General features: G+C 48.7%; 3 protein-coding genes across 4 annotated transcripts; 2 read left to right on the forward strand and 1 right to left on the reverse strand.

Moving 5' to 3' along the window:
• The first annotated feature begins 4027 nt into the window (after positions 1-4027).
• On the forward strand, positions 4028-8595 carry LOC147215011 (serine protease 27). The gene is made up of 6 exons (XM_086140909.1): positions 4028-4284; positions 4371-4483; positions 4605-4684; positions 6075-6346; positions 7800-7960; positions 8115-8595. The coding sequence occupies exons 1-6, from the start codon at positions 4239-4241 to the stop codon at positions 8370-8372; spliced, it is 930 nt and encodes a 309-aa protein (XP_085997035.1). The 5' UTR covers positions 4028-4238; the 3' UTR covers positions 8373-8595.
• Positions 8596-9479: 884 nt separating this feature from the next.
• Positions 9480-15794, reverse strand: mapk7 (mitogen-activated protein kinase 7). Of its 2 annotated transcripts, none has more exons than XM_086140908.1 (7): positions 15468-15794; positions 14115-14391; positions 13810-13975; positions 11877-13411; positions 10724-11799; positions 10407-10537; positions 9480-9814 (listed from the first exon to the last, which is right to left on the reverse strand). In XM_086140908.1, the coding sequence occupies exons 2-7, from the start codon at positions 14383-14385 to the stop codon at positions 9667-9669; spliced, it is 3327 nt and encodes a 1108-aa protein (XP_085997034.1). In that variant the 5' UTR covers positions 14386-14391; positions 15468-15794; the 3' UTR covers positions 9480-9666. The 2 variants fall into 2 exon arrangements, with proteins under 2 accessions (XP_085997034.1, XP_085997033.1); XM_086140907.1 differs by having other exon boundaries at positions 15464-15794.
• Positions 15795-16183: 389 nt separating this feature from the next.
• Positions 16184-18064, forward strand: vkorc1 (vitamin K epoxide reductase complex, subunit 1). Its single transcript, XM_086140911.1, has 3 exons — positions 16184-16538; positions 16788-16897; positions 17127-18064. Exons 1-3 carry the CDS (start codon positions 16354-16356, stop codon positions 17336-17338), a joined length of 507 nt encoding a protein of 168 aa, XP_085997037.1. The 5' UTR covers positions 16184-16353; the 3' UTR covers positions 17339-18064.
• The last annotated feature ends 2071 nt before the right edge of the window (positions 18065-20135 follow it).

The raw sequence follows: 20135 nt of genomic DNA on the forward strand, positions 1-20135 counted from the left end.
CTCAATTTCTGCCATAAATTGCGTATAAATATCGAAGGCTTTCGACGACGTCGGGCGGAAATGAAGTGTCGCGCCGTTCGCACCGTGAACGATGTTTATCCCATCGGGAAATTGATCGATTCGGTGACGTTTTATTCCTCCGCTTAAACTTAAAAACGGATCGGCTGGCTTTCCCTATCGATGAGGTTTTGTTCGACATGTCGTCGAAGACACTCACCAAGAATAGCAATTTTATCAAATATAATAATGCATTGTTTAGTATGAATTTGAATATGGCGCGCTTGAAAATATACCATATTGTTTTATTCCTCCGCATAAACTTTAAAACAGATCAGTTAGCAAACATTTCCCCACAAATCAACATATTCACCACGAATAGCGATTTTATCAAATATAATAATGCATTGTTTTGTATGAATTTGAATATAGCACACTTGAAAATATACCATATTATTTTACTCCTACGCATAAACTTTAAAAAGATCCGTTAGCCAGCATTTCAACATATTCACCACGAATAACAATTTTATCAAATATAATAATGCATTGTTTAGTATGAATTTGAACATGGTGCACTTAAAAATATACCATATTGTTTTATTCCTCCGCATAAACTTTAAACACATCCCTTAGCCAACATTTCCCAGCAAATCAACATATTCACCACAAATAGCAATTTGATCAAATATGATAATGCATTGTTTTGTATGAATTTGAATACGGCTCACCTGACATTGTACCATATTAAAATGTCATATAATAGTATGATGGATTCAAGTATCTTACTTTACAAAAACATAAATACGAATAAAAAATTCAGCTATATTTATTTTACGCCGCTGAATGAACGCGAGGGGAAGAAACACAGCATGTGTACATGGTAGTGCAACCTCATGATAATAATAATTCATCATTATCATTACAAGTTGCAATTTAGAGCACTGGGGATTCATTTCAATCTGCAAATCTAAACATAATAAAGAACATTTTTATAACCATTATGAAAATCATCCACAATAGACAAACACGTGACCCTGAGCGCATATTTCTAATAAAAAGTGTGGATCCTCTGAGGCGCACAGGTGAGCTTACCTGGGTTATTTTATCATCCCTATTATGTTTTTAATCTCACACTTGCACCAATCCCCCGAGTACAAGGGTATTGTTCCATGACCACAGAGGTATTTGTCCTGCTATTGTACCGAGCTTAAAGCTCAGGGGCAGTAAACCTCCCCCGCCTGCAATGAGGTCTGCTGAAAGGTGCAAGTAATGACGCAGGTACCGGGGTAGGTTCTGCGGAGCCGGGCCGGCCGGAGCGGATTAGAACCGGGGTTTAAATATATCTGTTTGCGGCGAAAAAACAGGAGGAAACGGGAGATGGAAGTGGAGAGGCAGAGGGGTGAGATAGAGGGAGTGAAGAGGAAGTATGTGACTTTGGGGTGGGTGTAGGGGCTTGGGGATGGGGAGGGTGCCAGCTTGTTTTATTTCCGGTTGACAAGACTTTGCGCTCCCTTTCTCTCTGTCGCTCCCTCTCTCTTTCATACTCTGCTATTCTTTCTCCGCTGCCCCCATTGCTCTGTCTCTCTCTCCCCCCTCTTCCTCTGTTACTTTCCTCCAAGACGTGCCTCGGAGAAAGGAAAGGACTTGACAAGTTCAAAGGTAAAAGGGGAGTAAGAATCGCTGGAGAAGTACTCCGGCGTTTACCTCAAGTACAAGTACTCCGATGCAAAACACCAAAACAAAAACATCATGCGAAAGTCCAGTGCTTGACATTTCACCGTGCAGGAAAATCAGTTTCAGTGTAAAAATGTTGTGTTAGAGCAGTGTTTTTGGTGTAAACATATAAGGACCGCGTGCTATGTATCGTTCAGGCCGGTCGTTTATGATTGCTGGAAAGTTTTAATCAGCAAATACATGAGCGTCTGTGAAAAACTGAATGTAGAATTAATGTTGGTTCTCATATTTCTGTGAAGAAATGTGAACCGTTGAAAACGTGGCCTTCAGGTTGTTTTGTCCACATCTGCTTAGAAATGAGTAAAAAAAAAAAAAAACGGTAAAAGAAAAGCAAAGCGGAGGAAAGTTAAACAATGTAACTGCTTGATTCACTTAAACACCGGAGCCACACACACACACACACACACACACACACACACTTCTGTAGTCAATCTGCTTGTGTGCAAGCTGGTAATCATGTTGTTTTTCCTTTATTTGAAAATGACTGGGGCAGCTCATTGTGGTCCAGTTGCTGGAATGTGGCTTAACCTATGTGATCCCTATGTGCTGAGTGCCGTGTGTGTGTGTGTGTGTGTGTGTGCGTGTGTGTGTGATGGCGCGTGCCTCACTGCAAAGATTCATGTAGCTCCAGGACATGCATTTTTTTAGTGCATCTTGTTAGTTCATTCCTGTCACCTCTCTCTCTCTCTCTCCCTCTCTCTCTCACCATCCCTTGCTTTTTCAGCGCTGAAGGGGGATGGGGAGGGGGTGGGAGTGTGTGTGTGTGCGTGCGTGCGTGTGTGTGTGTGTGCATGTGTATGTGTATGGGGGGGTGGCAGTGGAGGCAGTCACCATGGTTACAATGCCACGACAAATATTCATCAAGACGTTAAAATAAAAACAAACAGGAGTGCATTATAATTGCTCTTACTGACTGAGTCCTATAATGCATTCATATATTATGACTGAGAGACAGAGGAAGACAGAGTCCCTCACACACACACACACACACACACACACACACACACACACACATACTAATACATACACCGTCAGTGTTAGATGTGATTATTAGCCGACTAGCAGGGAAACATCTATGACACACACACACAAACGCCCATGTGTATAACTTTATTCCCCCCCCCCATTACCTGTTTATGGATTTCCCAATGAATACTTTCACAAGTCTCTCCTATCTTTCCTCTTTGTCCCTCCATCTCTCGCGCTTCCTCCACTGTTGTGTAGCCCCAGGCAACACTGTGATGTGTCCTCCCTCTGTCCCTCCCTCCCGCTCCCTCTCTCTCTGTCCCTGTCACCTTCAATTGCTCTGTGAAACTAGACACACTGCCTGGGGCGTGGAGGGATGGAGGGAGGGAGGGATGGAGGGATGGAGGGAGGAGAGAGAGAAGCTGAATGAGAGAATGGGAGAAAACAAGACAGACAGAAGGAGTGTACATTTGGTGTCTAGTGCAAGGAATATGCCGCGGTTTCCCCGCGTCCGTCCGATGTAACGTCGGCGAATGCGCCGCGGAACCTCGCGGGCGTGTCCGAACCGTATCTGGGTTTGACCTTTGACCCGGTTGTTTTGTATTTACGGCCTGTTATCGCTTCACCTTCAGGAAGTACTTGTTGAACCGGTTCACTTGCTGCTCCGTCAAGGATGAAAGTACCTCTTTCCATGAAATATGATAAGAACACAATCGAAGCTCTCGGGAGAGTCGGGCCTCCACATTTTGAATTGAGAATCAGAATCAGAGTCAGACTAATTTATTGACCCCCGAGGGGGTGCTGCTCTCAGACTAAATATAAATATAAAAAGTATAATATCATATATTATATTATGTATATAAAAAGAATAAACTAGCAAATTATTAAAATAAAACAAAAAATGGTAATGATAAAATAAAAAATACATTCCCATTGGGGAAATTCCTTTGTCACAGCAATATTGTCAATAAAAATATTTCTTTTTAAATATATGCATTATAAATAATGAATAAAATACTAAATAAACACAAAAATATAAAAAGAAATAAAAATAAAATTAAAGGTTCGTAAAAAAATAAATAAATACAGTTACAAAAAAAAAATATACATATAAGTAAATACCATGCCGCGAAGCGTCCACCGTCAAACCGGAACCGGAACCGCCTTCCGGGTCTGGATCGGCCGCGCAGGTGCGGTGGGGTTTTGCCCTCGCGCTCGTATTCCTTAAATCTGATTGCTCACACGCATCCGCGGGCGGGGGCGGGGGGAGCTTCTGATTGGTCGAAGCGCACACGCGCGCAGGTATCCCGCTCAGGATCTCGGAAGTGCTACCTGGAGCGGCCTCGGAGGAGTCTGCCCGCACCGATACCCGCCCAGCCGGAACGGGAACCGCAGGCTCCCTCGACCGATACCACCGGGCCCGGCGGCAGGAAAACCCCGATGCGATTTTACCGAAACTATTAACCACCCGCTCGCCCGTCGGTTCGGTTTATTCCTTTCGAAAATCAAACCGTTTCAGCCGCGAACCCAAAACAAAAATGTCCCCCAAGCTTCAACTTCCGGTCGCCTTGTGGTGTCTGGCAGGTGAGTCCCCCGACCCTCCGCTCCGCGGCCTGTTTCAAAAATAATAAAGGATTGAAAAAAAAGGATTATTTATTTTCCCCGTTAAGGTGTTTTGGCCGCTTCCGCCCAACAATGTGGCCGACCGCCGATAGTGGAGAACAGGATCGTGGGCGGAATCGACGCCGTCGACGGGGCCTGGCCGTGGCAGGTGGACATCCAGGTAGGTTTCCTTCACCTTCTCCTTCTTCTTCTCCTCTTCCTCCGCTGCTGTCTGAGTTCAGGTGAAGAAAGCTCTGTTTACGGGTTAGATGTTCATTGACAGCCCGTCCCTTGGCTTTCAGAGAGACACTGACGGTCATATCTGCGGGGGCTCCATCATCAACGAGCTGTGGGTCCTGTCAGCTGCTCACTGCTTCCCCAAGTAAGAGCTCCGTTCATCCCAGGGATTCAGGATCACTCTTTTCCCTCTGTTCACTTTTCTCTCCAGCGTCCTTCGCAGCAGGCCTTCGTGCATCTGCAGCGTCATTATATCTCTCACTAAATGCATAAAAACCCAGGAGGGTGTGATTAATGCACAGCCTTAATTAACACACATTGGCCGATCTGCTTGTGTGTTCTACCAGGGTTTTTCTTCTTGTAGTTACATCTTTCCTGTTGTACTTGAATGTTCTTATCTTTATTGTTTTCTGAAGTGCCCTGCTGCTGTGACATTTTACTGTCCCCCTGGGGATTAATACATTCTTCCTTCTATCTAATCTCATGTAATCTACCTATCTAATCTATTTCACAAAGTTGCAGGGTGAGTAACTGGGATTAACCAAAGAAAGGGTGTGGACAGTGAGTGCAAGTTTAAGAAAAAAAAAATCAAAAGGCTTCTTGTTTTAGCAATTGTTATTTTAAGGTTACTTTGTTTGAAACAAGGTATTTTGATTTGTCAATTATAAGAAATTACTGTAATTTTCGGATTATTATCACACCTGAATATAAGCCGCACCAGCTAAAAAGAACAAAATAAATATATGTGCACATTTATAGGCCGCTCTTGTCTATAAACTGCAGGTGTCCATGTTGTAATATGAGCTATAGTTACACAAAATTTCGTTTTTTTTTTTTTTAACTTAAATCCATACCGGTAACATCCACAAATACGTTTTGGAAAAGCTCTTTTCCAAACAGTGGCTGTAACACGGCTGATGAAAAATATGAATAATAAATAGCAAAAGGAAAAGTTCATCCATCCGTTTTCTATCCCTGCTTCGTCCTACTTCATCTTTGCCATCCTCCTGCGCATTAAAACCTGCGCATTAAGTCGTCTTCTGCTATTTGTTTATCCATCTGTTTATCTACCAACACACACCCACGTGTGTGTATGTAGTGGTTGGCAACCGCATGTGAAGCGGCTGGGTTGAGAATCATCACCTCCAAGTGTGAGGCCTTGGTCCTCAGCCGGAAAAGGTTGGATAAAGGACGGGAAAGGATGATTTCCGCCCCCAGAGATGAGGCGTCTAGTGGTCTCGTTCAGGGGCGAGCGAAGGATAATCGGCGGGCGTCGGCGCCGATCAAGACGCCGCATCGCCGAGCCGAAAGGAGAAGCTCTCGTTTTACCTGTCGAGTCAGTTCTCGGCCTCCCCTCCGGTCACGAGCAGGAGGCCGGGCTTCCCCGGGACCTTCTGGAGGGAATATGTCTCTCAAATCAGTCCTAAGAATCCATTCCCTGCATTCACGTTAAGCATATCATGTCTGATGTTACTAATCCAGCATCCGTCTGTCTGTGTGTGTGTGTGTGTGTGTGTGTGTGTGTGTGTCCCCAGTCCGTCCGATGTGACACCCTACACCCTGTATGCAGGCAGGTACCAGCTGCACGGCTTTAACCCTCACCAGTTGGTGCGCTCCGTGAGCCTGGTGGTGATCCCGCCGGGCTACGTGGAGCCAGGCAGCGGGAAGGACATCGCTCTGGTGAAGCTTTCCAGCCCGCTAACCTGGTCAAACTGGATCCAACCGGTGTGCCTGCCTGCCTCCGGTACACTGTTCCCCAGCGGCATGCCGTGCTATGTCACCGGCTGGGGAAACACCCGAGATGGCGGTAAGGATAACCTGTTTGTGCACCTCATGGCTTTATGCGGGAAGGAGACTTAGGGGCGGCGTGACAATCGTCTCGACCCACTAAATGCACCCATGGCAGCCTAATGCTCATCGTTCATCCATGATGGCTTCATTGCAGAGAATCGATTTTCGCACGGGGATTAATAAAGGATAAATTATTATTATTATTAACCCAGCTGCTAAATGTTCTGTCAGTCAGCGCTATAACTTCGACCGATTCCACAAAACTTCTCACTTGCGGAAGATTCTTCCAGCCATGAAATGTTTCAAGCTTCGGTATATATTGGGACATCTTTGAGATTTCACACGCCAATAGGAAGTTGTGAAAGGGCTGGCATTAATCATCCTCCCCTGAAACAGCTTTTTAGATCAGGTTTTTCCTTCTCTGACGCTTTCCCCTTAGAGGAGAAGCCAGGAAAACATTCCCCGGAGAATTGTGCTTCCTAACGTCTGTCGTTTCTCTATCAGAGCTCCTTCTATGAACCAGAGGAAGCAACATGTGCCTCCCTCCGTCCTCCTTGCTATTTAGCTTCTTTTGCATTCTTGTATTTCTGCACTGACTGCCTCTCCTGGAGGTGCAGCCTGAGCTCTTTTCTCTGGTATGTCCGCGTCCCCTCCAAACATGAGGCTGTGACAGGCCTGCAAGGCACTACCCAGGATTCCCCGTCTTTAGATTCATGTCAAAGACAGGTGAATGTGCATCAGCTGGTCGGACGCGGTGTCACGTGCTCTCCTCGGAGCTGATGTCGCGCAGAGTGAAATCCTTCCTGTGCATCGTGTATTTGCAGTCCCGATGTCCTCTATTGTAAGTCGCTTTGGATAAAAGCGTCTGCCAAATGCAATGTAATGTAATGTAAAATCAGTCAGATGTCAGACATTACATTTCTGAGGGATTTGTTCTTTGCTAAAGGTTTAGCGCCCAAATATTTTTCAGCGGAGCTGCTGAGTTATTGGGTCTGCTCTCCTATCAGATAAGGATTTTGCCAAGGCGCGATAAGATTCTGTCATCAAAAATGAACAAACAAGCGGTAAAAGATACACCATGTTTTCTGTTTTAGTGCACGTGAGTGGAATTCCCATCCTCACGGAGACCGAATTCATCATCCTTTCACCCCACTGTTACAGATGATAGGATCTCTCATTTAAAAACATTCATTCCGTGACCCCAGTCGCTCGGAAGAAGCGCGCGTGTGTGTGTGTGTGTGTTTACTCGCAATGGCTTTGCAAAAAGACTCGCTAATGTCATTTTTTTTGTGCCGCGGCGCGTTTGTTTGACTGACGGCCACGATCCCTTTTAATCCTGAAACAACAAGACAAGAATGCATTCAAAGAAAGAACTCAAATCCAGTAAAACAACAAACCGGAAGGGTGAATATCACCGCCGGCAGCTTTAAATGCTTCATACACAACACTCGCTCCTCTTTGTTCTGCAGTGCCTCTGTCGGGAGTCGGAACTCTGCAGGAAGTGGAGGTGCCAGTCATCTCGCGGAGTTCGTGTCAGCAGATGTATAATGTGGATCCCCTGGAGCAGGTGGACATCCTGAATGACATGATCTGCGCTGGATACCAGAGCGGCATCAAGGACTCCTGCCAGGTACCGCTGGATCGGTCGCCGCCTAGCGTGCCGAGACGTCCGACTCCAGATTGAGAGCGTGACATAAGTGAAATGAAATGTCTATCATTTATTCCGTAAAGACCGTCTCCCTCTCCGACTCTGAGGTGTGTATTTGCTGTTTGGTGTCCACCAGGGGGATTCAGGAGGACCCCTTGTCTGCCAGATGGTGAATGGAACCTGGGTGCAGGCCGGAGTTGTGAGTTTTGGCCTGGGCTGCGCTCAGGAGAACAAGCCAGGTGTGTACACCAGACTGACGAGCTACTCCGGCTTCGTCCGCAGCACAATCCCGGACCTCCGACTGTACGGCCGAGCCAACCGGAACCGGGTCGGAGGAGCCGCCGCGTTGGTCGGCTGTCTGTCGACCGTTGTGCTCCTCCTGCTCCAGAGCTAGATCTTTATTTTCTCAAAGCTGGACCACAAAACAGATCCAATGAATGCCAATGTGAACAGTCTCTGATCAAAGGGTTTTGACTAGTTAAGCGAGACTAAACTGTTGTATGAAGGAAAAGTAATTTAACCTTAAATTCCCCAAATACTTTTCTTAGTATGCTGGTTTTTTTTTAAATAATAAAGTACTGTTTTGTATTTGTAATAAATGGTTCGATTCTTATAAATGGTCTTTGATTCTCTGGATTTTAGTGTAAGAAATGGCCTAAGAAAGAAGAGTGATGCCCATCTTCGGATGGGTTTCGGAGAACGTGTTACCTAATGTTTCATGCAGGCGTTTGAACCCGCGGAGCAGAGAAGCTGGTCAGACAGCCGGATGATGATGATGATGATGATGATGATGATGGTGGTGATGCAGCAGCGGATAGAAAAGTGCTGCGTCATTTCAGTGACCCTGACAGGTGCTTAAAATGAACGCGTGCGATCAGAGCCGGACCTTCGACGCAACCACGGAAGGTGGGTCGATCTGATGAATCGTGTCTCCTACGTTGTACGGATGATCTGCAGGAGGGGGGGGGGGGGTGATCTTGCAAAGCCATTGTGATCATTTAAGCAAAGTTCTGGCGGGGAAATCTAAAATCCTCATTTCATGATGGCTGTGTGCTGCCGGGTTCAGGAAAGACCTGAGGGACACGAGCCGTTCAAGGTGTCATTTCAGTAAAGCATCCGTAGAACGTGCTGGTAGAAGTTGATCCACGAAGCCCCGTCTCACCACTTGAAGGATCTGCAGCCAACCTTTTGGTGGCAAACACCTGAGCACACCTGCAGAGGTATAATGTGCACCGAAAAACCTGAGCAGGTATTTATAATATTCTTTGTGACCCATTTCTGTTCCACTTTTCATAAAGACATGTAGCTTAAAAGTGAGTCGTCCACCATGAAGGTCCAGCACATCCAGGAAATGTTTGCCTTCAAAACCGTGAGATGACTATCTGATGTTTGAAGTCGGCTCTGTGACTGAGGGCCTCGTCGTTTGAACTCGCTTTTGATATAAATGACATTTCTAAGCTGTAACGCGTTCATTATAATACAGTTCAGAAGGCTGAGAGGTGATTGTAAAAGTTTTAATTAAAAAGACAGTGCAGCATGTCATTATGGTAAAAAAAAATGACCGCTTGGTAATGCCTGTTATAAAAGCTAGCTTTTTAAATAAATTTTAGTCATTTGTCGAGGTTGTCATGTTAAAAAAAAAAAAAAAAAAGATACAACAGTTCCTTTGAATTCCAGGACAGGGGAAGTCAGGCGTCGGGGGGGATGGTATCAGAAAGGATCATGGGAGAGCCCAGCTGGAGTTCCTGCTGCAGAGACTCCAGATCAGCTGGAGTCATGCGGTGGACTTCACTCCAATCTGATAGGAGCGAGGCTGAGAGCGGCGCCGAGTCCGAGCTGATCGAGAGAAAGAGGAAGGGGAAATATTTAGTGCTGTTTGTGAAACGCGTGGCGTCGGGCACCAAAGTGCTGCTGCTGAAATGCTGACAGTTTCCGGATCTGGTAATAATAATCATGAGGTGCCGGATTATTTTACTGAGAGGCAAACGACTGCTGACAAAAAAAAACACCTGCCTGGTGATGCCAATGTCTAAAAAGAACCACTGCTAAACAAAAGGTTTGATTTTAAACCGATCTGAATATTCAGCCTTCTTAAAAAAATGGAAAATAAAGGTATAATATAAGCCTGTCCTATAATTCTCATTTGTTTTTCAGCTTTAAATAGTGTCCTGACCCGGTGCTTGCTTGTGCCCACTATGGTCAGGGAAGATTTTTATCTTGTGGATTTTTGGAGACAAATACCAGGGAAACCCGTTGAAAAATTCTATTAATTATTCCAAAATATTTCAAAATAAAATCATTGTCATGGAAAACTACAAAACATCCATTCAGGACTTCTTGCTTACGTAATGTTTTAGCGGTCAAACTCCTGAGCGGCGGCAGGGTCGGAACTCGATCTTAAATTTCATGCGAAAAGCACATTTTTCACCTGTCTCGGTCACACTGCTGCAGTTCTGTGAGGGACTGGTTGAGGAGGTCATCCAGGTCAAATCCCACGCCGTACCCCGCGCCGCTGCCTTTAGGCGTGACCGAGAACACGGGTGGCAAAACGTCCTCCACCTGCCAAAGGAAAGTGACGGGAGACACAAAATAAAATCATTTTTGTTTTCGTTCAAGAAGGCAGAGGATGTGCGCCACTGCCGTGTCGGGTTGAGACGTACTCCCTACAGAAGACCGCGGGGAATCCCACGTTTGAGACCCGGAGCTTAGCTAAAGCGCTGCGACGGGCGAGAAGAAATGACACACCTGAGACTTGGACAGCTGCAGCGTAACCGTGTGAATGTCTGGAGCGATGGAGGTCCCCTGCTGCCCGGTATCTGTGAATCCTAAGCCGGGGTGAGGCTGCGAGGGGACCCCCAAGGCCCCGCAGAGGGAGTTTGAGGCCTGCGGCCCGGACTTGTCCCCCCCGGAGGAGCAGAGCTTCTCTATGGATCCCCGACCGGAGGGGTTAGAGTGCGACGTCAGGTCGTTCTGGCATCCGATATCCACGTTCCCGTTCGTCTCCGTGGGCGTTAGCGACGGGGCCTTTGTCAAAAAACTCTCCAGAGGAAGCAGCTGAGCCTGAGGGTCGGCCAGGGCCTGACCTTGCGCCTGGAGAAAGTTTGCGAGCGGAGGCTGAGGTGTTCTGTTCGGTTGTTGCTGTTGTGAAGGCCGTGTCTCTAATTGCTGTCCGTTCCAATTACCCAAACAGTAGGCGCCTTGGCCGTTGTTCTCGTTGTGAGGTTTGAGCAGGTTGTTCTTAACGTAGCCGGACATCATGTCTATTCCTCCGCCCACGGCGACCACCATGTCCGCCGCAGGTTTCCTCTGGCTTATGGAGAACAGTAAGGATGGCTGGTGAGCGTTTGGAGGATGGAACAAAGCGGGCTGGTTGGACTTAACTTGGGAAATCAACTGTTCGGGAGACTCGAACTTTCTGGATTCTTTGTCGGGTTTATTGTTGGGAGCGTTCTCGTTCAGGACCAGGGCGTGGTGGGAGTTGACGCCGCAGTCCTTGGTCTTGGCTCCGTTGGTGCTGGAGGGGTGAGTTTTCTCGCTGCAGCTGTCCATCATCTTCGTCCAACGTTGCAGGAGGCTTTTGTCGTTGTCGCTCAGCAGAACGCCGCCCAACGAGTCCCCCTGCTTTCCCTCTCTCCTCTCCTTCTCCTTCATCTTCTTCTCCCTCTCTCTCGCCCGTTCCTGCCTCTTCCGCCTTTTCTCCTCCCTTTCCCGCTGTCGCTCCTGGGCGGTGACGGGCCGGCGCAGCTCCGACACGGAGGAGAGACAAGACGGCGCGCCGCCGCCTGCGTTGGAGTCCACGCCCAGCGCGGAGGTGCTGCCATCTGCAACGGAGAAACCCACATTTAGACGGAGACGTCGGATCGCGCCGCCGCGAGAGTCCCGGGGAAACCGAACTTACCGCCCCTGGCTTTGTTTCGGAACAAAGCGGCTTTAAGAGCAGCTTTGGTGTCTTCCGATATGGCGCCTTCTTTCCGGGCCCCCTCTCCGGGAGCCGCGTGAGGCCTGGTGTTCTTCGACAGCGACTGCGAGAGCGACTGCGAGAGCGACTGAGCCTGGGCGGCGGACAGGGACAGCGAAGGCACGGCGGCTGGCGAGGGCGTCACGGTCTGAGCCGGCCTCGAAGGAACGGAGGTGGACTCCGGGGTCATGGGCTGGCTCTCGGCCGGCTGAGTCAGACCCCGACCGCCGGCCAGCCGCTCCCGCGCCTTCGCCTCCCTCATTGTTTCTGATGGCGTGTCCTGACCGGACACCGGCGTTGTCAAGTCGATGGTTTCTGGCTGACCGCCGTCTGAGCTGGCGCTCGGCATGTCCACGTCGACCGGGCCGCTTTCGTTTTTAGTCAGGCAAGGTAAATTATGGGTCACTTCTTTGTCGAAGGGCCGGATCTGATTCGCGAATGTGCGGCTCCCCTCCGCCGCCGCATGAATCCCGCCGTCTTGTCGCTGTTGAGATTTCATTTCTCCAATTTGCCGTCGCTGCATCTGTGCAGCTTGCGAGTGCTGCGCCATGGGAATTATCGTCGACTTGGCCCGGCCGACACCGGCGGCCTGAGCGCTGCACTGGCCGCCGCTCTCCGCCGCCGCCGCCGCCGCCCCTCCCGCTCTGCCGTTGGCCCTCGCCAAAGGCCTGAACTGCAGTCTTTGACGAGAACTCTGTTTGTTCCTGTGGAAGTCTTGGATCTCCATCAGGATGGCTTCTTTAATTTGTTCCTTGCTCATCGGGAGCTTGTCGAATTCAAAGTCGAACGCCGGCACGCAGATGGGCTCGTCGTCCGGGTCGTGGTACTTGGCCAGATAAGGGTGCTCCAGCGCTTGAGTCACGCCGATCCGCTCCCGAGGGTCGAAGCGAAGCATGGCCCCCAGCAGGTCCAAAGCCTCCGGCTCAGCTTGCGGGTAGACTTTAGACAGCGGAACGGCGGCTCGGGAAGGAAGACTACGAACGTAAGAGCGAACTCTGTCGGCTCGAATAGCACCGATCAAGCCCTCGGGAGGAGTGCCCAACACTGACAGGATCAGCTGCAGCTGGTGGACGTAGTGCTTCCCCGGAAAGAGCTGCTTCCTCCCCAGCATTTCGGCGAAGATGCAGCCGACAGACCACAAGTCAATCGCCAAACTGTAGTGATTGAGCGACAGCAGCAGCTCGGGGGCGCGGTACCAGCGCGTCGCCACGTACTCGGTCATGAAGGAATGAGATTCCTCGGGGTGCGAGCTCAGGCCCCGCGCCATGCCGAAGTCGCCGATTTTCAGCTCGCAGTTCTCATTCACCAACAGGTTGGAGGGTTTGAGGTCTCGGTGGATGACGTTGGCGGAGTGCACATACTTAAGGCCACGGAGGAGCTGGTAGAGAAAGTAGCGCGTGTGCTCTGGTGTGAGTGTCTGGGCGGAGTGGATGATCTGGTGCAGGTCACTCTCCATGAGGTCCAGCACCACATACCTACACACACACACACACGAGAAACACATCCGTGAGAGCGGCGCTTAACAGACGGACTATGGAATAGGACGTTCCCTGCCGAAAGACGACTAAAAGCGCGACGGTGTCGTGAAGCGTTTCCAAAATCCACCCGCAGCGACACCGGCGAAAGCATTTCAGTGAGACGATATGGGCGGATGATAGGAAGTTGACCCAAACACATAGAGATGGAATAAGTCTGAGGTTTTACTCGTCTTGTTCAAAGGTTACGGTAAGCTTACGGGCCGGATGAGTCACAACACTGCCCTGTGGCAACTACCTGTACGAAACACCGCCGGATCGATAACTGGGACGATTGTAATTGTTCAGAAGCCGACCGCGTTGGTGTTGCTCGCGGGTAGGAATGAAAGCGTACGCACACAGACTTGAAGGCGGAGTGAGGGAGGTTGGGCTGGAGGATGTCTTTTATGGCGATAATGTTGTCGTGCTTGAAGTGCTTTAGAATCTTGAGCTCTCGCAAGGTGCGCTTGGCGTTTGTCACCACCTCGAACGCGTTGGAGATCTTCTTTATCGCCACCTGCTGGCCTGAGGAATGAAGAACGGGATCGGATGAGCGAACGCGACGGGGAAACCCGTTCGGACGGCGACGTCGAGCGATAATCTGCATCACGCAGCTTCGCGGTAAACCGAACGCGGGATGATGAACTGAAAAACGATGCCGTACCGTTGTCCCGTCTCCGGGCGGACGAAACCACGCCGTAGGCCCCGGTGCCGATGGTTTCGATGATATCATACTCCTCTCCTACGTCAAACCTCACATCCAGGGAGTGGGCTTTAAGCAAAGCCAGGTTCTTGGCCGCCGTGCTGGTGTCGGCGCTGCCGCCCGCGGCCTCCGCTCCTCGCCGGTTATGGTTGTCTGCGCTTTTCTCGGCAGACATGCTTTCGGCGGAAACGGGCTGACCGTTCTTACCATCTCCCACTTCCTGAGTCGACATCTTTTTCTGGAAGAAAGCCGAAAAGGTGTGATTGACGGTCAGCATTGGTGGAATTTTTATTCATAAAGTACCGCAGCCTCAGGGGGGCCACAAGCCAGCGTCTTTCCCGAGCACGGTTAATGCTGAGGGCTGCATGCGGCGTAAAACTTACGCCAAAAGCGAATAACGCATACGATCGAACCTTCTACGTTCCTAACGGACCAGTCCAGACCCTCGCGAACAACCACGACAACCTCCAGCGGGGTTGTCATCTCATTTATCTCAGGAGCCACATGGAGGAAAATCTACTCTCAAGCAGGTTGGACGGGTAAAATCACAACTCATTAGCTACTGTTAGTGTACCTATTATTCAATTCACCCCTGAAACCTGAGAGAACAGAAAGGCAAGAGTTTGGGATGCTGGGAGAGAAGGGATGCTGGGGTTGGAAGTGCCAGGCAGGAGGCCTGGAGGAACACCGAGGAGAAGATTTACAGATGTACAGAAAGAGGACATTAAGTCCGATGGCGTGAGGGAGGATGTCACGAGGAGCAGGGTTAGATGGAGGAGCTTGATCCCCTGAGGGGAGCGGTTGAAAGGTCATGAAGAAGAAATGTCAATAGGAGGATATAATTCTGTCTGTTTCAGCCAGTTGTGCCTGGCAGTGTTGCAGGAAATTGAAGGTAGACGTGCAGGATACCTGAGCAGACACAGGTCCCTGCAGCGCCATCTTAACCACTAATGGATGAAATGAATTGGGCACAGAAAGACTCTCGGGACAAACCGTGCTCCCCACAGCACAATGCGGGAAACAAATCGTTATCTCGGGCCAGACTACGATTAAACGGGGAAAGACTTAAACGCGTATCGTGAAGAGACAGAAGAAGATCGAGCATCGGCAGCCTCATCTTGACAACTTCCCATCCATCCGGGTACTCTGTTACCTGACGCCCAAACAACGAGGTTTCTAATAAATCGATTTCTAGATAAGTGCCGGATTAAACTGACGGGACGTTTTTCGCCGCAGACGGCCTTTGAGCATTGCTGGTTTAGTATAAACGGAGAGGAATTGAACTTACAACATGGTAAAGGGAGCCTTACCCACTTTTTGACGCAGGGGCGTAGGCTAGTTAACGACACCTCAGGCTCGGCCGTTCAAAGAACGTGTGACGTAAAACCATGTCCTGGTCCGAAACTTCAGAGACAACAAAAAACGGAGACATGTTTCTATGTAACGGATCATTATTACATCTTGTCAGTGAACCACGTTTGTGGTAAACGTGATTCTCAGAGCCGCGGTAACATGCTATCTCTTGTTTTTGTTTGCCGTTTCCTTGTCCGGGTCCATGTTGCGTTTGAGTGACACTCCGCGAACCAATGAAGTGGGGCCGCGCGATGGCAATCGACCAATAGGAGTGAAGAACACTGAGAGAGGCGGGACTTCGGAGCAGATAAGGGAGCTTTTCTTTTCAGGTGACGCCGTAATTTTCCAGGTGTGTGTGTGTGTGTGTGTGTGTGTGTGTGTGTGTGTGTGTGTGTGTGTGTGTGTGTGTGTGTGTGTGTGTATTGTTATATCGAGCTGAATCGATATATGGATTTCGATGTAGATCCATCTCTAATTCATGGAAATAAACCACTTACGACTGATTTTATTCTTGGAATACACAAATACTTTATGTGATTTAATCTCTCTCTTCATTTGGTTATTCGTCAGATTAAAATCTAAATGTGTTGCGAAACTTTTCAGTAAACAGAAGAGTAGTGATCGAAAGTCCACCTCGCGGTCCACCTCCGGTGCAACATCTGCACCGAACCGACCAATCAGAGGCGAGTGTTAAAATCCGAGCAGCCAATCACAAGTGAGAACCAGTGAGCGGAGCAGCCGAGGCTTTAAAGGCCCAGCGGCCCGCCGCGGCGCCGCCTGTCTCATCCAGCCTGCCGGTGCACTTTTATTATTTTCCCCCCCAAAAAAAAACTATCCCGGAGTGAGAATGGCGGCGACCACGCAGGGTGTACCGAGCTGGGAGAGGAAAGTGCGCGTATTGCTGTGCACGTTGGGTGTGATCCTGTCCGTGTACGCGCTCCACGTCGAGCTTTCCAAGGAGAGCGACCCCGAGTACACGGCGATGTGCGACCTGGCGGACTCTGTGAGCTGCTCCAAGGTCTTCACCTCCAGGTATCCCTCTTTATCTTCTACCTCTTCTTCTAACCAGATATGCATCAAACGGACCGTAGGGGTGTTTTCTTGGGGGTTCAGTCCGTGCATTCCCTCGGAGAAGCGTGGCCTGCGTCGGGTCCTTCTCCCTCCAGTGCCACGTTTGAGGCTCGTCCCTGCACCGTTGGGCCCCCCTTGAACAGCTCATTCCAAGCCCTTGTCTTTCACATTTATGTCCACTTTCCCTCTTATTCGGTTTTATTTTTGCAGATGGGGACGCGGTTTTGGTCTGGTCCAGCTCTTCGTGGCCAAAGATAACTTTCTGAACCAGCCCAACAGCATACTTGGCATCATCTTCTACACCCTGCAGCTGGGCCTGGGTGAGTCCGTCTCTGCAGGACACCGTCTCCCAGACGGACGTGTAATCCAGAATGTCGGTCAACGTCCGAGCTGAATTCAGCGCTACTTAGAAGAAAAAGAAAAGAGATTTAATCACAACTTTTCACTCGAGGAATTTCAAAATGCGTGCCACATGCTCCGGAGTAATTTCGGACCGAACCGCTCTATAATCATACGTTGGGTTCATCTCTTGCGTGTTTGTTCTTGCAGGTTTGTCCCTGTCCAAGACGGCCGCCATGTTTTTGGTCTTTTCTTCCTGGGTGTCTGTGGCCGGTTCCATCTATCTGGCCTCCATTCTGGTCTTTGTCCTCGGGGATTTCTGCATGGTCTGCGTGTCGACTTACATCGTAAACTTTGCCCTGCTCTTCACCAACCTGAAACGAAGGCGCGGGATCGAAGGACAGAAGCAAAAAGCCAGATAAAAAATACGTTATTTGTTTTTAAATGCAAAAATCACCACCAGGCCTTCTCCGCAACTCTGGATCCAAGGGCCCGTCGTCTGATCTCGACCAGACTTTTCAAAGAACGGAGATCCGTCCGAAGATCCAAGAGACCGTTTTTGTCTCAATGAAGCAACAGAAAATTCTCCCGCTGTTAATTCGATCGGATCATTTTAAATTGCCATGTGATAACTTTAGAATCCAACGGCCGTTCCAAATATACGCTTCAAATCCACCGCCTCCAAGCGAGGGACGCCCCGCTGTCACATCTGTGATGAAGCAGCTCCACCAGCAGCCGGCGCTGCGAGTCCACGGTTGTGTCGACGCAGCTCCTCCTCCTTGGTCATCGGGGTTTCGTGTCCTTCTCCAGTGGACCGACGTAAATCCTGCATCCGAGACCTCCTGGCGCCGGAGATGTTCTCATCGGGGTAATAAAAGTTTCCGAATTCGAAGCGCTAATGTGAAATTCACGCACAGTTTGGTTTTGGTCGGATGACAATTTCATCGCCGTATTCCACGCGTGTTTAGTTTTTATATGTTAAGATCAAGTCCTTCATATTTCTTTGTTCTTTTACTTTCTGATTCACCGTGAATGAGGAGCAACGAAGTGAGCTGATAGTATGATAGAAGAAAAAAAAAAAACATGAAATATCGATTATTATCAACCAAACTGAAATCAATCTATGAATAAAATGGAATTTATTTTCAGTGTTTTGCAAATGTGTTTATATCACGCGGTTTAAGCTTCCTCCTCAAAGCGAGAAGGTCCCCGGTTTGTCCCCGTGGGGTTCCTCAGGGTTCCTCCCACGGATTGAACACATGCAGGAGCTTCACTGGCTGGAGACCCAGGTGGTCCAGATGTGAGTGAGAGGACGCGTGGTGGTCTGGGTGGATGGTTGTGCACCTCCACGTGGTCCAGGGTGAACCCGGCCTCTCGCCCAGGAACATCTGCACCCTTCACTGCAGGATAAGCTGTGGAGATAATCAATCAATGTTAATCCAAGTAAATACACTGCTCAAAAAAATAAAGGGAACACTTAAAAAACACATCCTAGATCTAAATGAATGAAATATTCTCATGAAATACTTTGCTCTTTACACAGTTGAATGTGCTGACAACAAAATCACACAAAAATGATCAATGGAAATCAATTGTATCAACCCATGGAGGTCTGGATTAGGGATCACACTCAAAATTAAAGTGTAAAAACAAACTCCAGGCTGATCCAACTTTGATGTAATGTCCTTAAAACAAGTCCAAATGAATCTGTGTTGCTTCCTGAGTGGACACTATGATTTCACACAAGTGTGATTCACTTGGAGTTACATTGTGTTGTTCAAGTGTTCCCTTTATTTTTTTGAGCGGTATAAATCGAACTCCTTCCAAACAGAGTTGCAGGGTTCCGGAGGCATCAAACTCGCCCATCTCACTCCTTCCCACAGACCAGGGTGCAGAGTGTCCACCAGGGGAGGTGGTTTTCCTCCTCTCCAGCCTTGGGACCGGCGCCGTACGTTTAAATCATCACGCACCAGAAGCCGGAGGGCCGGCATCTCCAAACCACCCGGTACTAGCCGTATGTAGGGATATTACTGTGTCTTCTGTCTTTCACTAATGCGTCTTTGAGTTCCATGAAGAGCGCCATACAAATCCTATGTATTATTATTATTATTATTTTATTTGTTTCCGTCCCGTCACGGCCAGGAATTCCATGCAACGCTCTTAAAAGCGTGATGTCCTGGAAGACCGCTCACTAGTGCAGAATCCACCACGCAAAAGACAGCAAAAGAGCAAAACGAAAGGATGTTTTGACGCGTAACATGTTCCAATACTATAAAATCGCCGATTCAGCTCGACTAAAAACGTAACCTCCGCAGCTGCTGCTCTGTTGGGAGGAAAAGCGGTGACTAACACATCCTCTTCAGGCCAAATATAGACCACTGGTACGGGGGGTATTGTGAAACAGCCACATATGTTTGTATAAAATCAAGAGTGATGAGGACAGATAGGATCAGGAATGAGTCCATCAGAGGGACGGCACGTGGTAGATGTTTAGGACGGAAGAGGGAGGGGGAATATATTGCTAGTTGGTGTGAAAGAGGAGGTTCCAGAGAAGAGGGTCAGCTGGAGAAGGTGGCCACCCCTGAAGGGAAAAGCCCAAAGCAAACAAGAAGATATTTGTAAAACAGCAAGGTTGTGGTCGACACTTTCCTCACTGTGTGATATGAAGTCACTGCCTGATGCCTCCTGTTCTGGCATAACTTACCTACAAATCAACCGCCTAAATAATCCTAAAGATCCTTTTTCTTTTGAGTTTCCTCATCCTGCTTGGGTTTGCAGTTTATTTCAGCCGTAAACAACTTCGCCTCTCTTCCGCAGGATTCAGCTGCGGCCGCAGAGGTCATTTAGCCGAACCCTTCGCGTGCGTGTTTCCACGCTAGAGTGTATCCACAGGTGTTGTAGACACTCGTGTCAAACCGGACTCTTCTGAGCAGATTTGTCCGTAACCAGCGGTGACTCACATCAACCTCCAAGTGCGGCCCCTCGCTGAGACGTCATCAGAAGTCGCATGAGAACCGATTCTTCACGAAGGAAGTGTTGAAAACCGGTGTAAGTAAAAAGCCATGCGTTGAATCTTATGTAACGTCTATTCAAAGTGTCTCTTCTCACTGCCAGATGCATACCTCCGCTTGAAGTGTGCACAATACATGATCCATGAGGTACAACACGGAATGCCTGGATGTACATATATATTTGTGTATATATATACATATGCACATA

This window comes from Fistularia commersonii, chromosome 33, assembly GCF_037954325.1.
Source record: "Fistularia commersonii isolate RoL2024-O1a breed Wild chromosome 33, RoL_Fcom_v1.0, whole genome shotgun sequence".
Taxonomy (NCBI): domain Eukaryota; kingdom Metazoa; phylum Chordata; class Actinopteri; order Syngnathiformes; family Fistulariidae; genus Fistularia; species Fistularia commersonii.